The sequence below is a fragment of the Bombus terrestris genome, chromosome 6, assembly GCF_910591885.1.
Source record: "Bombus terrestris chromosome 6, iyBomTerr1.2, whole genome shotgun sequence".
In the NCBI taxonomy this organism is placed as follows: Eukaryota; Metazoa; Arthropoda; class Insecta; order Hymenoptera; family Apidae; genus Bombus; species Bombus terrestris.
This window is the reverse complement of record NC_063274.1, coordinates 14278813-14299094: the sequence shown is the minus strand read 5'-3', so window position 1 is coordinate 14299094 and position 20282 is coordinate 14278813. Positions and strand designations below refer to the sequence as shown.

The window sequence follows — 20282 nt, the reverse complement described above, 5'->3', positions numbered from 1 at the left end:
TTCAGTTGATTTGTGTAAAGAAGATGGTATGTAAAGGCTATTTAGATTTATTTCAATTTTTACTCTTTTGCATGTTTATTTATTTACCAATTTATTATTCACTTTTCCTTGTCACGTAACGGGAACCTATCGCGTTTTTGGGATCACTGGCCACACGCGAGTCTGTTGAATGTTTCAAATATTAAAATTTAAGTGATATATTTTAGTCGATGATCACTTTCAGCTTCCAATGACCACACACACACACACACACACACACAAACTAACACGGAATTTGAGATCGATATCGACTACTTTTTTTCTCAATTTTCGCGACATATTTGTCCAGATATGATTTAGTTATGTGAAATAACTCGATCGTCGAGGATATAATAAATCAACAAAATTTACTCTATACGCTTTTTAGCAATTTAAGCTTCGAAGCAATTTGCATTATTAATGAAGTATGTTGCTGTAAAATGATTGCAAGTGATTAAAACACGTGACTGTTGTAAAATACATGTTCGTAGAATAGACACGCTGGTGATTTTGTTTAAAAACAGTATTTACAAAAGCAAGACGCGATCATTGGCAATTCTATACGTAGTATAATACACCCTGTATAACGCGGAGAGGGGCGGAATATTCGCGATAATTCGCGGAAAGGCTCGTTTAATCGACGTATAATACTTACTTGCTCTTTTTTCTATGTATGTATCTATATTGTTGTGTTTTTATCGTATATTGCACTTATATTAAGCTTCGTTTTACCACTTGGATTGTGAAAAATAATAATGATCTACGCTATGCAATGTATTTCTACCGCGTCACACATTATTGTGCATGAATTCTAATTGAGTGTATGCGGTGTCTTTGTGCAAAATATATGTGCGACGCTTTCACGTACAGGGTGTTGAGAAAGTCGAGGATATTTCATAAAAGTTGTCTGAACGTTTGTATATCGTGTCTTGACATTTTTTGATTGTGATTTGTTAGAAATAAAAGTGGGTAGAGAAATTTCTTTAAACGCGTACAATTATATTATTTTTGTCTTTCACATTTACGCGCTTCATGTGAGTAATCTATTGGTAATTTGTATCGCTTCGATGCTTAAGTGGAGAGTACTTAATCATGTTCGATGGAGTTAAAGTTGCAGTATCGCTTGATAGCTACTTATAAGCTTGTATATGAATTATTTATTTCGTTTCAATGGTTTCGATCAATTTTCGGTTCCTTGTCTCAGTTTCCTGAGTATTTTATAATTCTGTTAGATGTATGTTACGTTGGGCTTTGATAAACGTAAACAATTCTAGAACATTGTAATCTATGTCCTTAAGAGAAACCTGCGTACGTAACAATATTATTGTTTTAATGAATTTCAAATGTTGAAAAGGAAAATATATTTCGATGTTAGAAATCGATATATCACCACCTTTAGATATTGCATAGTCATTACACGGATTGAAATATAAAAAAAAGTTTGAGTTTAACAGTTACAGATGAAAAATTCGTAAGTTTCAGGTAATGTTACACTACATGTTAATCTTAACAAGTATTCTTGATATTATTGACATCCTGTACGCACAATATGAACCGACACAACAGCGGTGGTAACAACTCTGCTTTAAACATAAATATCTTAAAAAAGAACATTTTTCATATTCCAATAACTCAGTTCTATAATTCTACATGATATTAAAATACCTATTACAAAATAAAAATATTCTGATTTTATTCATGTTACAATATAATTTAATAGCGATGGATAGTAAATAGTTAATTACATTATTAGTACCTATGTATAAAATATTACAAGCGCACTGCAATTGAATTGCTTGTGTTACTAAATATGTATACTTGCTATTATCTTTATTAAAACCTATAATTACAGAATATAAGAGCCATGCGAGCAGTGGATACCTAAACACATTTCTAGGAGACTTTTGGACCCTTATTATATTATTATTATTCACTATCATTGTTACTAATATCTAATTACATTACATAACATTATTACTAATATTATAAACTAATATCTATTAACAACTATTTTTATTGCTATTATTATTTCCTATGCAGAACAGATAAAAAATACGCGAAAAAGATTTCATTTACGTATCCTTCCCTTTAAAAGAAGTTTGTATTCTATAGAAAATATACGTAAGTAGAAACTTCCCTATTTTTTTTTCTCATTAATTTTTAATTTATTGATCAAAATTTATATGTAGTTGGAAATATAAAAAAAAACTTGAGCGTGTAGTGGTATTTGTAAAACGATGTACAATCATAATATCGTTTCGAAGCATTTGAAGCAGAGTCGTTTCACCGATTCGGTGCACAGTGTACGTCTCGCCATTTTATTTTCGCGTCAGCTTGCAAAGCAAAGAAACGAACGCGTTCGCGGGGAACGAGAATTTACGCTCGTCGGCTGTCACGGTCGTCGCTCGAATATTTCCGTTGTCGTTTTCCTTTCTGTCTCGTGCGATTATTTCCTGAATCTTGATAGAACGTTTCATTGTCCATGCTAAACATTTACAGCTTTCACGCTGGCAAATAGGATTGAATACTAAAACGCACTGAGACATGACGGTACTTTCTCACCTTTTTCATCTGACGTCTTTTCCCAATGAATTTCCTTTTCCTGGTTTCTTCGGACTTCTTTCACTTGCTCACTTTTCTTTCGTCTTTCTATCACTTTATTTTCACGTATGTTTGATTCGTTGATTTGATTGAGAAGTTACAACACATCGGTTTATGCGAACTAAACTGTCGAGTGCAGCGTTTCGATTACTTTTAAATTAGATTAGAATAAGTTCGTGAGAAATTTTTCTTAGGTTCTTCCATAATAAATATCATTTATCGGGATTAACAATATCGATAAGTATAAAGTGTTTGAAATTGTTCAATCAAACTAAGGACCATCCGAATCGATACATTCAAAAGATACTAAATTTTTGGCTAGTAGGAGGTATTGAACCTCTTTGTTAATAGTTTTCAAATTGTCGAAACTATTCGAAAATCAAATTATCGTCAAGAGCTTCGTAAACTCATGATCGATTCATCCTGAATGCTAAAACTTTCTTCATAAAGATTTCGCGAGTTGACAAGTTATGTCGATTACGGAAGTTTTATGAATTTTTATCCCGTGATATTCTTCCAAAACCCTCCATAAGTGCTTAACGCGTAGAGTCTAAGGAAAAATGACGTTAATGCGTAGTTATATTGCCGGCTCCGAGAGCAGATTTGAAAACCGATGCTGACCTACTTTCGTTCCTATACGGAAAAAATTCGATAAGTCTGAAAAGGAGAGGAACAGTTTCATCGTCCGTGGGTCTTGTTTTTTCTTCCCGCTACGGTAAACAATTCGTTTTCCAACTTTTTCTCCCCTTGTGGAAACGTACAACGCTTACAGTTCCATATGATGCGACGAATGTTGCGAAAAAGAATTTTAAACGAGTCTCTCAGCCTCTTGTTAATTAATTTCTAAAAGTTTAAAAGTTACCCTATTTCCCTTATTCCTTTCTTGTTTTTATTTTAATGTAGATGCAATTAGATTGCTGTTAGATTAGTTTTTTTTCTGTTTGGATAGATCGTTTCCAGATTTATTTTTAGTTTTATTATTTTTAATTGGCCTTTCTTCATCCGAGGAAATAGTTTAATGAGATCGATATTTGTGCTTCCGCAGTATTTTTTCGTAATTTATTCTGTAAAATTGATAAATGTCAGGTATCTAACGCGTAAATGGCATACATATATTCATACACACATATATTCATATTATCATTATTATTATATATACATATAATATCTTTTCATTTTTATTCAAATTCACGAATGTAGTGTCAATAATTTTCCATTATTTCCTCCCAATACCATTTTATCCACATAAACAATTTCATGACTGATTTACGAAATATTTTATGCGACTAATAAAGAAGATTGGCAATAAGCTGATACTGCGTGGATTTCAAATGGAGATCAGGTCCTTTTAGAATAATATTTCCACATTTTTTCAATCTCATCTCATTTAGCAATCTCATCGGGAGTTCTGTGCGCTATCAATATGGCGCCATTAAACTTGCGCTAATAATCAGGAACGAATCTCGAAGCAGGATAGTACCGTGTGATTAATCTGATGAAAACTGAAATTGCGAGAGAACTGCCACATTCGAATCAATGTACGTATGCTCGGATTCCTTTGTCACTACTACTTGATGAGTTATAAAGCGGATCATGCATTTGGTCGAACTATAAAAAAGATTCACACGTTCTCTGTGATCTCTATACACGTAGTAATTAATTTATTATTTCAATCTATGTTAACACATTACAGAGTCATTCGTCACGATCTGGTTTTACTGAAAAACATCCTCCATAGTAAATGTGTCTCGTTCAAAGCTATTGACAAAGTCTGCATCTTATTCCAATCATTTGTGTATCTGACCATTATATTATCATACCTATAGAGTGTTTGCTCTTAAGAGAGATTAAGGGTAAATACAAGAAATTCCCCTTTTCTCGGAGTCATCAAACTTACGTAGCTGAAAGAAGTAATGCATCTGGAATATCTCCAATATAGTAACACATTCCGTACATGGCTCACAGATGACCTATATTAAACTTTCCGTTCATCAATCTTTAGGCCATTTAGCAAAATCATAAAGTCACTTCAGTCGTAATATCTGTTTGATGACAGACTACGTGAAATTGGTGTAACACGGAATATGTTAATAATCTGTTCCGAATGTATGATGATAACCCAGGTGCAGATTTCTGCCAATACCTATGGATGCTATCTATATGTATACTATCCGTCCATTATTAACGAAAATCCTGAATAATATCGCGGCAGCCGAACGAGCTTAAATTTTCAGTGCACAGATATATCGCCGTTGGCGAACTAGGGAGCTTTTCAGATGGATCCGTGTTCGGGGCCGAGCTGTGGCGCTCGCTAGTAGGGATAGTGCATGTTGTGTTCGACGTGTGTTGTAATGGGAGGGCACCGGGGGTTCAGTCTCTGATGATCCAGGTGGCAAAAAAGGCGAGCGTACTGAAGAGGCGAAAATCGAGGAACCGGATGGACGTTCAACAACAGCAACAGTTACCACCGGTTACGATATCCGGTGGTGTGTCCAGTGGCGGTGCTACTGGCGACACCGGGGGTCAGAATGACAACCAACGGATGGAGAACGAGGGCGACGTAATCTTCTACATGGAGGAACCGAAGGCCGGTACACCTAATCGTGCTAGACGCGACAATCGGTGAGTCGAGGCATCGATTGTTCTTTTTTGTTAATTTAGTAAAGCTGACGAACATTGCCGGTAGGAGCGGAAAATTAACATGTTAAGCGCCGTGTTGGTCATCGGTAACCGATAGTATACTTTAGTAGTTGGTTGGTAACCATTTTGCTTGGAATTCTTTTTTAGTAATATTTGCATAACATACGACAAGTTTATTTTAAAGTAAAAAAATCTGTTCATAAATGTTAATCCAAATCAGTAAATCTTGATAACAAGACAGCAAATCTACGATCATGACATTGATAACCCAATATGTTATAATTTTAGACCTTTCATCTTATTAAATCAATGCCAGTCTTTGATTGATTCCTTTTATAGTGACAGTTGATTGTACACGTGAAAAATACACAATTTTTGCAACTGATTTTAAAATCAACGAGAAACCTCATCTTAAATCAATAAATACGATTCGACTCGTTAAAGTTAAAACTGAAATTTCATTTCCTTCAAATTCATTACACTGTAACTGTGTATATTTGAATAATTCGAATAAAATAATCGAATAAAATGATCCCTGAAAATAGGAATTCACTAACTCACTGTTTCATTAACAATTTCACTTTCCAATAATATGAGTTAACGTTCGAATAAACAGATGTGACTTCTATCCGATTCATTTCTGTAGAAACTTTAATTTTCAATTTGCATCTTTCTATTAGAATAGAATTTATATCGATCTAATGATATTATTAAATTAATAAGCAATTTTAGGTTTCACTAAAATGCTTTATTCGACGAAGATTTAAAGAAATTTACAAACTACGAATTTAGATTGCTTATTGTTGCTTAATGGTCTGACAATATTAATTAATTATTTTTTCTTTATTCTTTATACTTCTTTATTTTTATACATTATTCGACTTTGAATACATTTTTATTACCTAACTAACAATATTTTACTTAGACTAATTTTTTGCATCATGGTTCTAAGTGGATATATATATAAATACATACTAAGTAGAATAAAATAGGACAAAATGGCATAATATAAAAGGAATTTGTAGGCTTGCACCAATCAATATTTGATAAATAATCTTCGGGTTATCGCGGTTATTCAAATTTCAGTTTGAGTAATAAATCTTTTAATGAAGTCATTTTCTTTTTTTCATAGTGAAATACTTTTACTGGCCACTTTTAATTTCGGATTAAATAATTTGGAATATCGTACACAGACTCCAATCGATCTACAGATTAGACATAAATAGCTTTCGTAGTATACGAGAAAATTAAACAAAAATCACATTTTATTCAACGTTTTATGACACAGACCGTCGATGCGGGCGTTTGATTCAAAACTTCGAGCCACGGTTCCATAACTTTCAATATTATTCAGTTCTCAAATAAACTTGCAAATTGAGTTCTATAGTCTGCGCTTGGAAATGAGGTCCCGCGAACTTATTGAATTTTTAAATAAGCCTCTGGAATATCCAATTTTAAAATGACCAGTGAATCGACAAGATACAAACTATAGATAATGAATTTTTCTTTTATAGCTTTATCATTTTAACGAGTCGGGCAAAAATTGCCTAATATAAATGCGACTTTAATAGAAATATTTATTCCTACCATCAAGAACGTTTGATTATACAATCCTCCTTATTTTAATATTCCAGTTATCTTTGTAAAATTAATCGAGCGACTTTACTTCGAGATATCATCCTTATTTAATTGAGCTTCAGATTATGGTGGGTTTTCTTTGCTAACTATGATATTGTTGCATTGTAACGAGGAATAATGATATTATCCCCTTACTATGTTCATACGAAATCTCATAATATTTTCTTTTTGCGGAACGAAACATAAAACGTTGATGTGAAAATGAAAAGAGTAATCTAAGCAGTAGTCTAGTTACTTAATTTTGAAATTCGCTCCAGAGAGAAGCTTAGAAGCCGACTGATATAACAATTCCTACGATTTAATATTTAAAAATTTATACATGCATTTAAAATATATTTGAACCAAAATCTTCTAAATAAATTCTCCTTATGAACCCTCCGCTACTTTCTAGTCTTCTAGTTGTACGTACATTTTTTTTTCTTTTTCTTGTATTGATCCGCCGACTTTAGACAATAGATAACTGGTGCGAAAAAATTTCATTTGCTCGAGCATCAAACGCGGATAAAATGGAGCATGTGAAGTGTGCGTAAGAGTCGGGAACGGAGAAAATCTTTGGAAATTTCGCGGGGAAATAATGGCTGGTTCGGGAAAGTTGGCGTGACAGGAAACGTCAACCGGCTGAAGGGCACTTTCTCTGGAGCGGTTTTGAACGTCGAACGAACTAGTTCTTGAGTTTGGTAGTGTGAGTAGCGTATTTCCGGTTGGCAGGGGAAGCCTCTTCACCTCGCAGACGAGCTCCGTCACGGAGGCTACCAGCGATGAAATCGACATTGATATCGAGGAACCGCAGAGAGTCACCACGTAAGTACGATTTTCTTTCTGTCATCTTGCTGGATTTTCGTATAAAGATACGAGGAAAAGTATTTTAACCGAGAGATGGAGGCAAACTACAACAACGTTGTGATTTTGTGTTATGGAAATGTCTTTTGTAAGTTACCTTCCTTTGATTGAGTCGGTTGGTTAAATCGGATTTGCAGAGTTGATTGGATAAATCGAGATATAGGTAACTCTTTTGATTTGTGATTATATGTAGCGTTGCTTTAACGTTTACGAAGTACTTTTTGAAGAATGAAAAAAATTTGTAAGTACATATATGCTAATGCGCGAAACAGTAATTTGATATTGAACAAATTTGTGCCTGTATTTCGTAGAGACTTAAACGAGACAATGAATAATTGTTGACATAATTTAGAGTTTATCAAATGGTACCTAGTATTATAGAAATCTATGAATAATTTCTAGGATGAATAAAAAGGTCTTTTCATTAACTGTCGCTCGATTCGATATAATTTAGAGTCGACAAAGTACATAGCACATATGTAAAAAAAGGAAACAAAATTTGAATTTTAATAATACATGTTTAGAAATATAAAACAATAAAACAAACATTTCTTAACAAATTTTCATCCAAATGTCATTAAAATTAATTATTAGACGATCCAGATACTTAAATACAAAAAGCACGTGTCATCATGTCGAAATGAAATCGTCAAGAAACTTTTCTCACTCTAAAATTATCTAGTAGAAATTTCATTAATCTCCAAAATATTCACAATTATTAAAAAAAAAAAAAAAAAAAACAGTGATATTTTTGTCGATGTCTAAATGGAACTGCCTTGGAAAAACTGGCAACGATAGTATCGTTCGATTATTTTTCGTTTGCACGTCGGGTCTGATAACAGCAAGCAAAATCAAGGCATAGGCGAGAATAGAGGAAGCCTACATCTTCATGCAAATTACTTTCATTTTGCATGCGGAATCGATATTAACCGGAGAATTTTCGTCCAGCACGTTTGGTTTCTGTAATACATGCTGGAAACAGCTCGAAACGGCACCGTACAGTATGCATCCGATTCAACGATTCGGATCTCGTTAATGTTAAACGTGCCGCGATTCATGGTCTTTCTGCTATTCGATCGATCTCGAGAATCGCTGCAAAGCAAGTAGGTAAAACGTGCGACGAACAGAAATTTAAATGTGCTCGAGAATCACTGTCGAATGCAAGCAGCAATTATTGAGTGTAACAACGACTCGTTTTGTGGGGGTAAAGAGCGCTTGTACCATACACGTATTTCTTTCTAGTATCTCAATCTAGAACTTTGTATTAGGTTGTCGCAAAATTTTCTTTCGTTTTGTAAGGAAATATCGGATGCACAACGCTTTTTGTTTTATTATTTTATCGAATTAGATATAATCCATTTAATTCTATTGGAACGAAATAAAACAAAAAGTGTGAGCATCTATTATTCTTTTACAAAACGAAAGAAACTTTTTCGACAACCTAATATTAATATGCTACTTATTTAAAACAAATTTTTAAAAATTATCCCTTTAAAGATTCTTGCGCCGATTCATTAAGGATAATTGTGCTAACGAAATATTTCATCCGCAGTATCTCTCAATCAATTTATGTCATTGAATCTTATTTTTTAACGTTGTGGTCACGAAAAGAATATCAAAGACTTGCTTAATATCTTGTTTGTCACTATTTCTATAGTCTGTCGTTCATACAAATAGATCATACAAATTCTTTTCGTGCCTCTGATTTAGATATTGAGCTTTCATGAACTGTCTCTTGTTCTAATTTCTAATATTTTTCATGCATCTTGCCGACATTTTCCTCGAAAAGCTACTACCAACAATTATCCTCTTCTGGTCTCGTCGAGGAAGAATTTTTTCAAAATTTTCCTCAAAGTGTTATTATCAGAAATTATCGCCGCGAGTAAACCAACAGCAAAGTTGGTAATATGTTAGGAAAGCAAATTCCGAGCACGTGGCATTGACATTTCGAGGAAGTCTCCGTTCTCGAAAGCGGAATGGAGCGTTACCTTGCGGCGGCTCTCGTGAAAAGCTCCTCTTCTCTACTCGTCTGTTTCTTTCTCTCTTTCCCTCGCCCACTTCAAAAAGCACGGAACGTAAGTGCTTTTTTCACTGGTGCATTACTTCGCTTCATGGACGGCCTACATTCTTTGCAAGCCTGGCACTCGAACCTCCGACACAAAGACAAGTCGCGTTCAGAATTTTTCTTTTTCTCCCGATCTTCTCGCTGCCCCGCGACGCACATCCCTAACGTTTGATTCGCGAGTCGCATCTCTCTCTCTCTCTCTCTCTCTCTCTCTCGCTCTGTTTCCTTTTTTCTCTATTTTATTTTTTGCTTTTCTAGCTTTTCGGAGCTCGAGTTTCCCGCGTTTCATCGCTGAAACGTGAAATCGTTTGTGAAAATAAGCGGTCGGCGGCTGGCCAACCGTTTTGTCGGGCCACTCCAATTTTTCCTGTGAATTAGGAATTTTCGACTCGCGAATTGAGAATAGATAAGTCGAATGACGAAATTTTGCCGATGAGCAAACAAACATCTTCCGGTAGATTTATAGATAGATAGATAGATAAAGTGCTGAAAAATACTCTCCATTTATGCAGATTGTTTAGAGAAAGGGTGTTTAGTATTTGAATTGAATAACCGAATCTTGTATATTATTTTCATCTGGTAATGTTACTGTAATTTTTCTGTAATTTATCTATAAAATCAAATCTATAAAATCTATATAATCTTTCCAATGCAAACTTTGGCAAATGAAAAATCGCGAGTAATGAGAGTCTTTACTGTATAATATCACGATAAGAAAGCTGGTCAATCTTTGGTACAATTTCAAGCTCATTTGAATAATTTCTCATTACTACGTTTAATACTGAAAACGTAAAGTCACAAAACAAAGAATTTATTGTATTAATGTTTCATTTTCGTTTCAGTTTCAGTTTCTAGGAAAACATGTACACGTTCAAAAATGATAAAAATTGTAATTATTCAATTTTGCAGTTTCCCGAACGGTTCAGCATTTCTTTAAATATTACCTTGTTCTGCTATAAATTTAAAATAATTCAAGATTTAAAAATAATACATCATAATACGTATTTCAGTCAATAGCTAACTAAACTAAATTTCTGTGTCCACATAATTTGTAGAAATAAATTAATTGACTCGAGTAATTTAGCGTTATAAGAATAAGAAGCAATAAGAGCGCAAATTACTCGTAAAATTCCATGACACAGAACAGGGAACAATCAGCGAACATCGCATCGTTTCGCATAAACTCGCATCATCAATTGCGACACTAATAAACGTCAAAAGTGTGCCACTGACGAGATTGTTGAAATAACACGAGTCTTTTCTTAGAGGAATACATATGCATGTAAAATCCTCCCTGTTCCATTTATGTACGTCTCTCAATGAGAATACGTCTTTACTCGCGGTAAGACAGCATTGAATAGTAAACAACCGAAGGACAGCCACTTTTCTCGAGAATGTCCTTGTGAGATAGATAGCACGCGTATCATTTAAAACAGTCAGTAGAATTGTGAGCTGACAACGGAAAATATTTTCGATAAGCAAAGTTATACGAGTGTTGACGATCTATAGTCGGTGTTGGATAATAAAATAAATTCTCTACTTGTGTCAAGTTTCTCTTCCTTTTATCACTTTCAATCAAATTCTTTTGGACCGTTCTTATATTTTCCCTCCTATTTTTTCCGTTTTTGAATCGAATCTAGCTCGATTTTCTTAGACTTTCAGTTTTTGTAAATAATAATTCGAACAGAGGAACAAATTTTATTTCGATACGAAATAGTAAACGATTCATAAAGTAAACATAATCTTATGTATAAGACAGATTCGTGTAAATGGAAGCGAAGAAATATTAATTGTGATGCGAACGGTGAATCATTATGTAATGACGTATATGTATATTGGAAAATTTGTTTGTTACCAGTGTGATTAATTGACCGAAAATAGAATCATTATAATTTTCAGGCTCACGGAAGCACATCGAAACGCCATAAGGGCGATCAGGAAGATTAAGTACTTCGTGGCCAGGAGGAAGTTTCAGCAAGCACGGAAACCGTACGATGTACGCGATGTGATCGAACAGTATAGTCAAGGTCACTTGAACATGATGGTTCGGATTAAGGTAAGTTTTTGTTCCTACTTTTTTCGTATTATTATGAAACTACTATATACGAGTTAGTTATTGATAGACAGAAATAGTTTGAAATATAGAAATTAATAATTACTACGATACAATATGATAGTACAGGGATAATCAAAGAAAATAAACTTTAGATATATGTAAATATATAGATTGTGCAACTTTCAAATTACATATACCTTTAGTTGCAACTATGTTCTATAATTAAATTAAAAAGTTACCACTGCAGCAACATTGTTAACAAATTAAGGTTTTTAGGTGAAACAATTGCCTTTGGACAAATTGTCCACATTGTAGTTTCAAATCATATTGTTCTACTTGAACTATAGTTCTGGAACATTATCAGAGAACTCAATTCGCAAGTTGCACATTTGTCATGCTAACTTCCTTCCTTGAATTTATGAAATGTCAAGTTACCATTGCGAGGTCCAAAAACCGTACACTAGAAAACAGGAAAGTAAAAAATCATGTAACTTCCTAGCTGAAATTTTCGCGAAACATTCTTCCTTTTGGCATTCTGAACAAGAAATAGTGCCTTAGACTTTCATCTTTTCGTTTTACGAACCCTATTGCAAAGAAAAGAAAGATTTCAAGAAGGAATTTTGATTAAGGCGAAAGCTGAATCCTTTAAGAGACTCGCGAAGCTCGCAAGTTCTATCGCTAATGCGAATATTAATGTTTACCTGTGTACACACGCAGGTCAAATATTTGAGTAAAGCAGGAAAGATATAAAAGATGGACGAAAATATCTTTCGTGTTCAAATATAAATCTTCGTAGGTAATTTTCGAAAAAATTGCTAAGAGGCCGAAGGAAACTTTTATATTTGCGAACAGCAGGAAAGTTCCGTCATTATACGAACAAATAAAAGCACAAGAGTTATGAATAGAAAAAGAGAAACGAAAAGATCACATAATGTCACGCATCAATATTTTTTATTCGAAAAACATTTTTTCCTAACATATTAGTTTCCAATTAAATTATTTCTATTTTAGATATCAATTTCTCCCACTATTTTGTGGCCTTAAAGCGTCATTCTTAATATTTAAAAAATCACATATGTATAACTTGTCAAATCAAACAACAAAATCTTATTAAAAAAACAAAATAGTAGAAATAATGACATTCGAAAATCAACACATCAGAAGTTGCATCATTTTCGATTTTTAACTGAAGAAAAACACTGATGAAGATACGAATATAATTTTTTTCTTCGTTGATCGTACATCAATTTCACACATAATCAAATTTATATTCGTTAATTATCAAAAACACAAATATTTCGAAAAATGAAATATATTACATTTCTCTAGTAAACTAATTAATGAGCAAAAAAAGAAAGAGATTGAAAAAGTAACAAAAATGGACTCGTTAATAATATCGGATCGTATCGACGCTTATTGAAAATTCTCTTTATCGCCATCTGCGCGAATACTCGCCGATTCTCCGTTAAATGCAAAAATAAAAAAAGAAAAAAAAATAACGGAAAAGGAAAAATAGCAAAGAGAATAGAAAAAAAGAAATCGGTCATCGAGGCGAGTAACGTTTAGCATTTCGCGATAGAACGTGCTGTGAGCTGTGGCTGAGAGACAATGGCAGCTGTTACGTCGCGTATCATTTCTCATCGGAGAAATGCAGATTTCGCGTTGTCGACAATTATTACGTCTCTGCCAATCGCTGCGGGCGAATAAAGCCAATGTCAGATCACGGGACAACAGAGTTGTCAATAGAAGGAACGACAGGTCTAGGTTAGGTGATCGGCTGTCGACATAATAGCGTAACCAATTGGAATTGTATCAAGCATACTCGTGTGCTTGAACTTTGCCATGTTTTAAGGGATAACCCTTCATTAATAGAAAGTAAAAACCGTTTCTCTTTAATATGACTTTATTTCGTTATGCTTGCGAATATTTTTTTCGATTATTGGGCCAGTATAACGTTGATATATTATATCGATATATCATGATGGTTGCATCATGGAGAAGATGGTTGCTATTAGGATGCTATAAAATTAATTGAACTATTGTACGAATCATGGTTAAGACTTGGATGCGTTCTAAGTTTCTTGAAATGTTGCATGGCAAGTATCTTCTAAAATTCCGCTTTGAAGGATTCGGCAAATGTTCTTATTAATAAAAAAAAAAAAAAAAAAAAATGACATTGCATCAAGTTCTATTTGATTAAGTTATTTATATAATACTTTATCAATTAATTATATGATACTAATGTATTAAATTTATTTGAGATATCGATTAATATTTAATCCATTCCAAATATAATACACTTCCACTATCATTTATTCTGCTCTTTACAAGTTTTGCGACAGCAAGGACTTTAATATTTTAGACTATTCTAGAGGCTTGCATGAAATATTCAGAGGATTTCATTGCCAGGAAATTTCGAGAAGCTTTTCGGAAAGGATTTGTGAAACTACTCTACGGAAGTTTACTACAAATAAAAGATTTTTTGTTAACAATATATTAGCGACTTCGAAATGCGTAAAAAATTTGTATTCTATTTAGACACATATGGAGCAGAGATTAAAATTATTCATTTATTTACTAAACATAACTTGTGTATTAAATATATCGCAATCTTCTTGAAAGTGACGCAAAATTAAAAATACATCTAATATATGGCCTATTTTCATTTCTATTCATTCAATTCAGAAAAATCCTTTATTCTATATTTTTTTATGGAAACGATCGATATTACAGGGCCAACGTAAAATGGTTTTCACTATCATTAATTAGGCGGTCATTTATTTCTATTTATTTATTATTTATTTCAATTTTTAATTCCTATTAATGAATAAAAAATTGTATTGGCTGTATGCGAATAAAGAATAAATCAGCTGTACTGCGCCACTGATATTATTAATATGAACAGCGATAGAGAAGGATATTTCTATAACTCAATAGTGTGTCCCAAATCATTGTGCAATGAAGATAGACTTATAACCGAAAACGAATCCGTAGAACAACGTTTCCTGCGACGGAAACGCGAGTTAAAGCCTATCTTGAGAATTTCAAAGCGCTCGTCTAGGTCGCTACAGTATAATCATTTCGACATCTGTCAAACAATGGCAAAGCAATCGCTGAACGCAAGAAAATGAAATTAATAAACGAATTTTTTACAATAACGATAGTTAATAATGAACAAATTGGAGAAACGGAGCCGATCGGTGGACTATTCAAGAAAATACAAAAGGTTTCATCCCGATAGCTCAATCTAATACTGCATAATCGATGAACATACGTAAAAATTGGATTTTTGCAAAAGAAAAACTAGTTGACAAAAAATAACCTGGAGATATGCCCTATAAAATGCAAAAAGAATGATTGCAGTTGGTCAAGCTGTTTTGCAGAAATAGACGAACATACATAAAAGAACAAATATATGTGGAATTGAGATACCTTCCTTCTGTTCCGAAATCGGTATAAATTGGTATAAATCGGTGTAAAAAATGATGCATACGTTATTCGATAAATGTGGATTGTCTCTAAGTATTCTATAAAAATACATTACGTTAAATTTCTTCTCAAACATCGTTACAAACTTTTCGAATAAATCAATATGTTCTCATATATTTGAAAATTTCATTATTAAGCCATTCGTCACGCAAAAACTATTTATTTCCTCGTGATTAATTAATACAGAAAATTTAACGAAGCCAACGAAATTCATTACCGTAGATCCCACGCTTGTTATCTACGAAAAAGGATATCTACAATTTGTCCTGATTTTCCTAGTGTTGAAACGAGTCGAAAATGCTGAATAACAAACTCACCCGGAAATGATGTGGAACACTGTGATTATTCAAAGCGAATCATCGATCATATTGATCCAGCTTACGCGAACGAGGCATCCTTTGTTCGAGCGAGAACCAGGCTTTGTTATATATTCGGAAAATCGATAGTATTCTTAAGCCTTCACGGTATCACGCTAAGATGGCGTTTCCTTATTCTCATACATAATTCTCAACATTATGGTAGTTGTATGAACATCGATTTGTTATATCGTTATAATAAACAGATAATATTTCATTGTTTTTGCAATTTTTGAGATCTTCGATAGCGTGCCGAGATACGGTGAACCTTAATATATTACATTATTAAGTTGGATTGATATTAGTTCGGCTTAAATTCTCGTAATTATTCTTTATGAATTTCTGACTTTGTGCAATTTGCATATAATATACCTGCAGTATTCCTGATAATGAAAATAGAAGATAACCAACATTCCTTGATTCATTAATTATTGATACTTAAATTATAAATGATTGACGTTATTGGTAATAAATATCTACTGATATCGATGAAAATAATTTAATACAAATCTAGCACAGTCCAATACAAAACTGGCCAACAATCAAAGAAACGTAATAACTTTACGAAAGTGTAAAACGAGAGTTTTGTACCTTTGAATAATTATAAACATTTTAAATCTTGATATTATGTGAAAAGGCAGTAACATATAATATTCTCCTTAAAGAAGCTAATGATATATTTTTTGCCTTTAAACAAAACGCATTAAACTGTGCAAGTGAGTGCGAATTTGCAACAAATTGCTTGTTTAATAGATACCGGTTTTTTTTTGTATTAGTAACTGCAAACAGTATACGCTTCATTTGTATTATTTTTTCACTCGACGGCCCCGTAATCTTCAGTAATATGTATATATTATATAATATATTTATTGGCCTGAAGAAAGTATTACTTCGTAATTTCTCCCAATCTCTGTGCCAACATTAATTTATCACCAGCACCAAGCAAGTCGGCGGTATTTGCCGTTGTTCGCTACTCGTGAAATACGATTAATTAATAAGGCTAATTAAACATTTCTACAACACAATCAATTTCGTTCGCTCGATAATGCGTATGAACATCGAATGTTGTTTTTCGATCCAGGATAATGAACGGATAATGCAATATTCACATTCGAAAATCCAATTATACGTTTGATGTGTATATATGTATGTATGTATGTATGTATGTATGTATGTATGTATGTATGTATGTATGTATGTATGTATGTATGTATGTATGTATGTATGTATGTATGTATGTATGTATGTATGTATGTATGTATGTATGTATGTATGTATGTATGTATGTATGTATGTATGTATGTATGTATGTATGTATGTATGTATGTATGTATGTATGTATGTATGTATGTATGTATGTATGTATGTATGTATGTATGTATGTATGTATGTATGTATGTATGTATGTATGTATGTATGTATGTATGTATGTATGTATGTATGTATGTATGTATGTATGTATGTATGTATGTATGTATGTATGTATGTATGTATGTATGTATGTATGTATGTATGTATGTATGTATGTATGTATGTATGTATGTATGTATGTATGTATGTATGTATGTATGTATGTATGTATGTATGTATGTATGTATGTATGTATGTATGTATGTATGTATGTATGTATGTATGTATGTATGTATGAATGTATGTATGTATGTATGTATGTATGTATGTATGTATGTATGTATGTATGTATGTATGTATGTATGTATGTATGTATGTATGTATGTATGTATGTATGTATGTATGTATGTATGTATGTATGTATGTATGTATGTATGTATGTATGTATGTATGTATGTATGTATGTATGTATGTATGTATGTATGTATGTATGTATGTATGTATGTATGTATGTATGTATGTATGTATGTATGTATGTATGTATGTATGTATGTATGTATGTATGTATGTATGTATGTATGTATGTATGTATGTATGTATGTATGTATGTATGTATGTATGTATGTATGTATGTATGTATGTATGTATGTATGTATGTATGTATGTATGTATGTATGTATGTATGTATGTATGTATGTATGTATGTATGTATGTATGTATGTATGTATGTATGTATGTATGTATGTATGTATGTATGTATGTATGTATGTATGTATGTATGTATGTATGTATGTATGTATGTATGTATGTATGTATGTATGTATGTATGTATGTATGTATGTATGTATGTATGTATGTATGTATGTATGTATGTATGTATGTATGTATGTATGTATGTATGTATGTATGTATGTATGTATGTATGTATGTATGTATGTATGTATGTATGTATGTATGTATGTATGTATGTATGTATGTATGTATGTATGTATGTATGTATGTATGTATGTATGTATGTATGTATGTATGTATGTATGTATGTATGTATGTATGTATGTATGTATGTATGTATGTATGTATGTATGTATGTATGTATGTATGTATGTATGTATGTATGTATGTATGTATGTATGTATGTATGTATGTATGTATGTATGTATGTATGTATGTATGTATGTATGTATGTATGTATGTATGTATGTATGTATGTATGTATGTATGTATGTATGTATGTATGTATGTATGTATGTATGTATGTATGTATGTATGTATGTATGTATGTATGTATGTATGTATGTATGTATGTATGTATGTATGTATGTATGTATGTATGTATGTATGTATGTATGTATGTATGTATGTATGTATGTATGTATGTATGTATGTATGTATGTATGTATGTATGTATGTATGTATGTATGTATGTATGTATGTATGTATGTATGTATGTATGTATGTATGTATGTATGTATGTATGTATGTATGTATGTATGTATGTATGTATGTATGTATGTATGTATGTATGTATGTATGTATGTATGTATGTATGTATGTATGTATGTATGTATGTATGTATGTATGTATGTATGTATGTATGTATGTATGTATGTATGTATGTATGTATGTATGTATGTATGTATGTATGTATGTATGTATGTATGTATATATGCTGTGCGTGCGTGTATATGTATACATAATACCATGTACTTGAGCACGATGCCTGGCAAAATGTCGGTCTCTGAGCGAGCACGGTCTCTGCGTGCGTATAATTGTATATTAAGTTTGAGGGAAAATTCGACCCACGAATAAGAAAACGTGAATTAATTACATACTCTGATAATAGAAAGAGAATTATGAGACTTATGAATACAAGAATTATAAATACGAAATAATATCGTTTTCAACAAGTAAACTTTTATTGATCAGAAAGAAAAACGACTATAACCGTCATAGTTATATTATAAGTAAGTTATATTACAGATTAGATATAAGTAAAATGAGGCCGCATTATTTCTTTTAAATTCCTCTTACTTGAGATTGCGCAGAGTATCGCATTTAGAATGAATAACTAAATTATTTTAAGTGATATTTAGTAATTAAAACAAAGTATCACGTATAACTCTGAAAACATGTCAATAACTAGACTGTGGATATTTATACAAATGAATATTTTTATAAACGTTATTAAAGAGATAGAACTTAAGCAGAAAGTATTATCTATTAAATATTATAACGAGTGTTTTAGTTTCAGAGTATTATATCTTATATGCATTCTGTACATTTCTGTATTTTCAAAATCCCCATAAGTATATGGAAATTCGCAAGTTTATTAACGACTCTTACGTCCCTTTAATTAATTTAATTACATACGTCTCTTGTATTAAGTCTGATATCTTCACGTTAAACAATATTTATGTTATAAAATTCGAAAGAAACAACTCGCTTGTTCCTAATTTTATACCACATTACACCGTTAAGCGTTTAACCTGCGCGTTTTCACAGGAATTGCAGAGGAGGTTGGACCAGACCCTGGGCAAACCAGGCAGCTACCTAGCAGGAATCGACCGAGCAGGCAACGTGAAACCGATGACTATAGGTGCACGTTTATACAGGGTCGAACAGCAGGTGAGTTCAGTCGTGACCCTTTTTCCGACTCCATTACGTCCTTAATACTGATTTCCCCTTATCTTTTTTGAGAAGGAAGTAAGTTTGTTAGTCTTTCACAGTATATCTCCTTTTACTGTAGGATTGCAGGTGAACAGATGTAACGAGAGATATAATTTTCAATTTGTTGGGTGCCTGCGCAGCATCCTGCTGAGGCACTCGAGTTCAGTTCGACCGAATTAACACGGATAGTTACATCGTAATAACATAATGCGATAACAGGGGTTTCAAAGTTGACGAATTCGAGAAAGATATAATTCGAGTATCATTAAATTGAAGTTGAAATTTTCATTGTTCTTTTCCCTTCCTCTTTTAAAGATTGTTCAAGGGAAGCTTTAAAATTAATAACGATTTTCGTTACAACTTTTGGATTGAACCATCTTCTCCTTGTATTTTTCTACGAAATCTAAGAATCATGTTATTAATCGTCTCCTTTGATTAAATCCGTCATAACATTTCCGTAATAAATGGTATTTAACCGAATCTAAAATCATCGACCGATTCCTTCTCAAAATTTCTACCTCGTTCTATGATTTAAAAATAAGGGGAAACAAAATATAAAGCA

The 20282-nt window shown here is 32.5% G+C and overlaps 1 protein-coding gene across 8 annotated transcripts in view; it reads left to right on the top strand.

Moving 5' to 3' along the window:
- Window positions 1-20282, top strand: part of LOC100646827 (potassium voltage-gated channel subfamily KQT member 1) — a 164070-nt gene that overhangs the window by 127673 nt on the left and 16115 nt on the right. For 4 of the 8 annotated variants that reach the window (XM_048406929.1, XM_048406927.1, XM_048406925.1 and 1 more), the window contains 5 exons: window positions 6-26; window positions 4994-5241; window positions 7606-7698; window positions 11702-11858; window positions 19556-19678. In XM_048406929.1, the coding sequence (XP_048262886.1) occupies window positions 6-26; window positions 4994-5241; window positions 7606-7698; window positions 11702-11858; window positions 19556-19678 (642 nt within the window). The remainder of the gene's footprint in view (window positions 1-5; window positions 27-4993; window positions 5242-7605; window positions 7699-11701; window positions 11859-19555; window positions 19679-20282) is intronic. The other 4 variants (XM_048406930.1, XM_048406926.1, XM_020863516.2 and 1 more) reach the window with 3 other exon arrangements.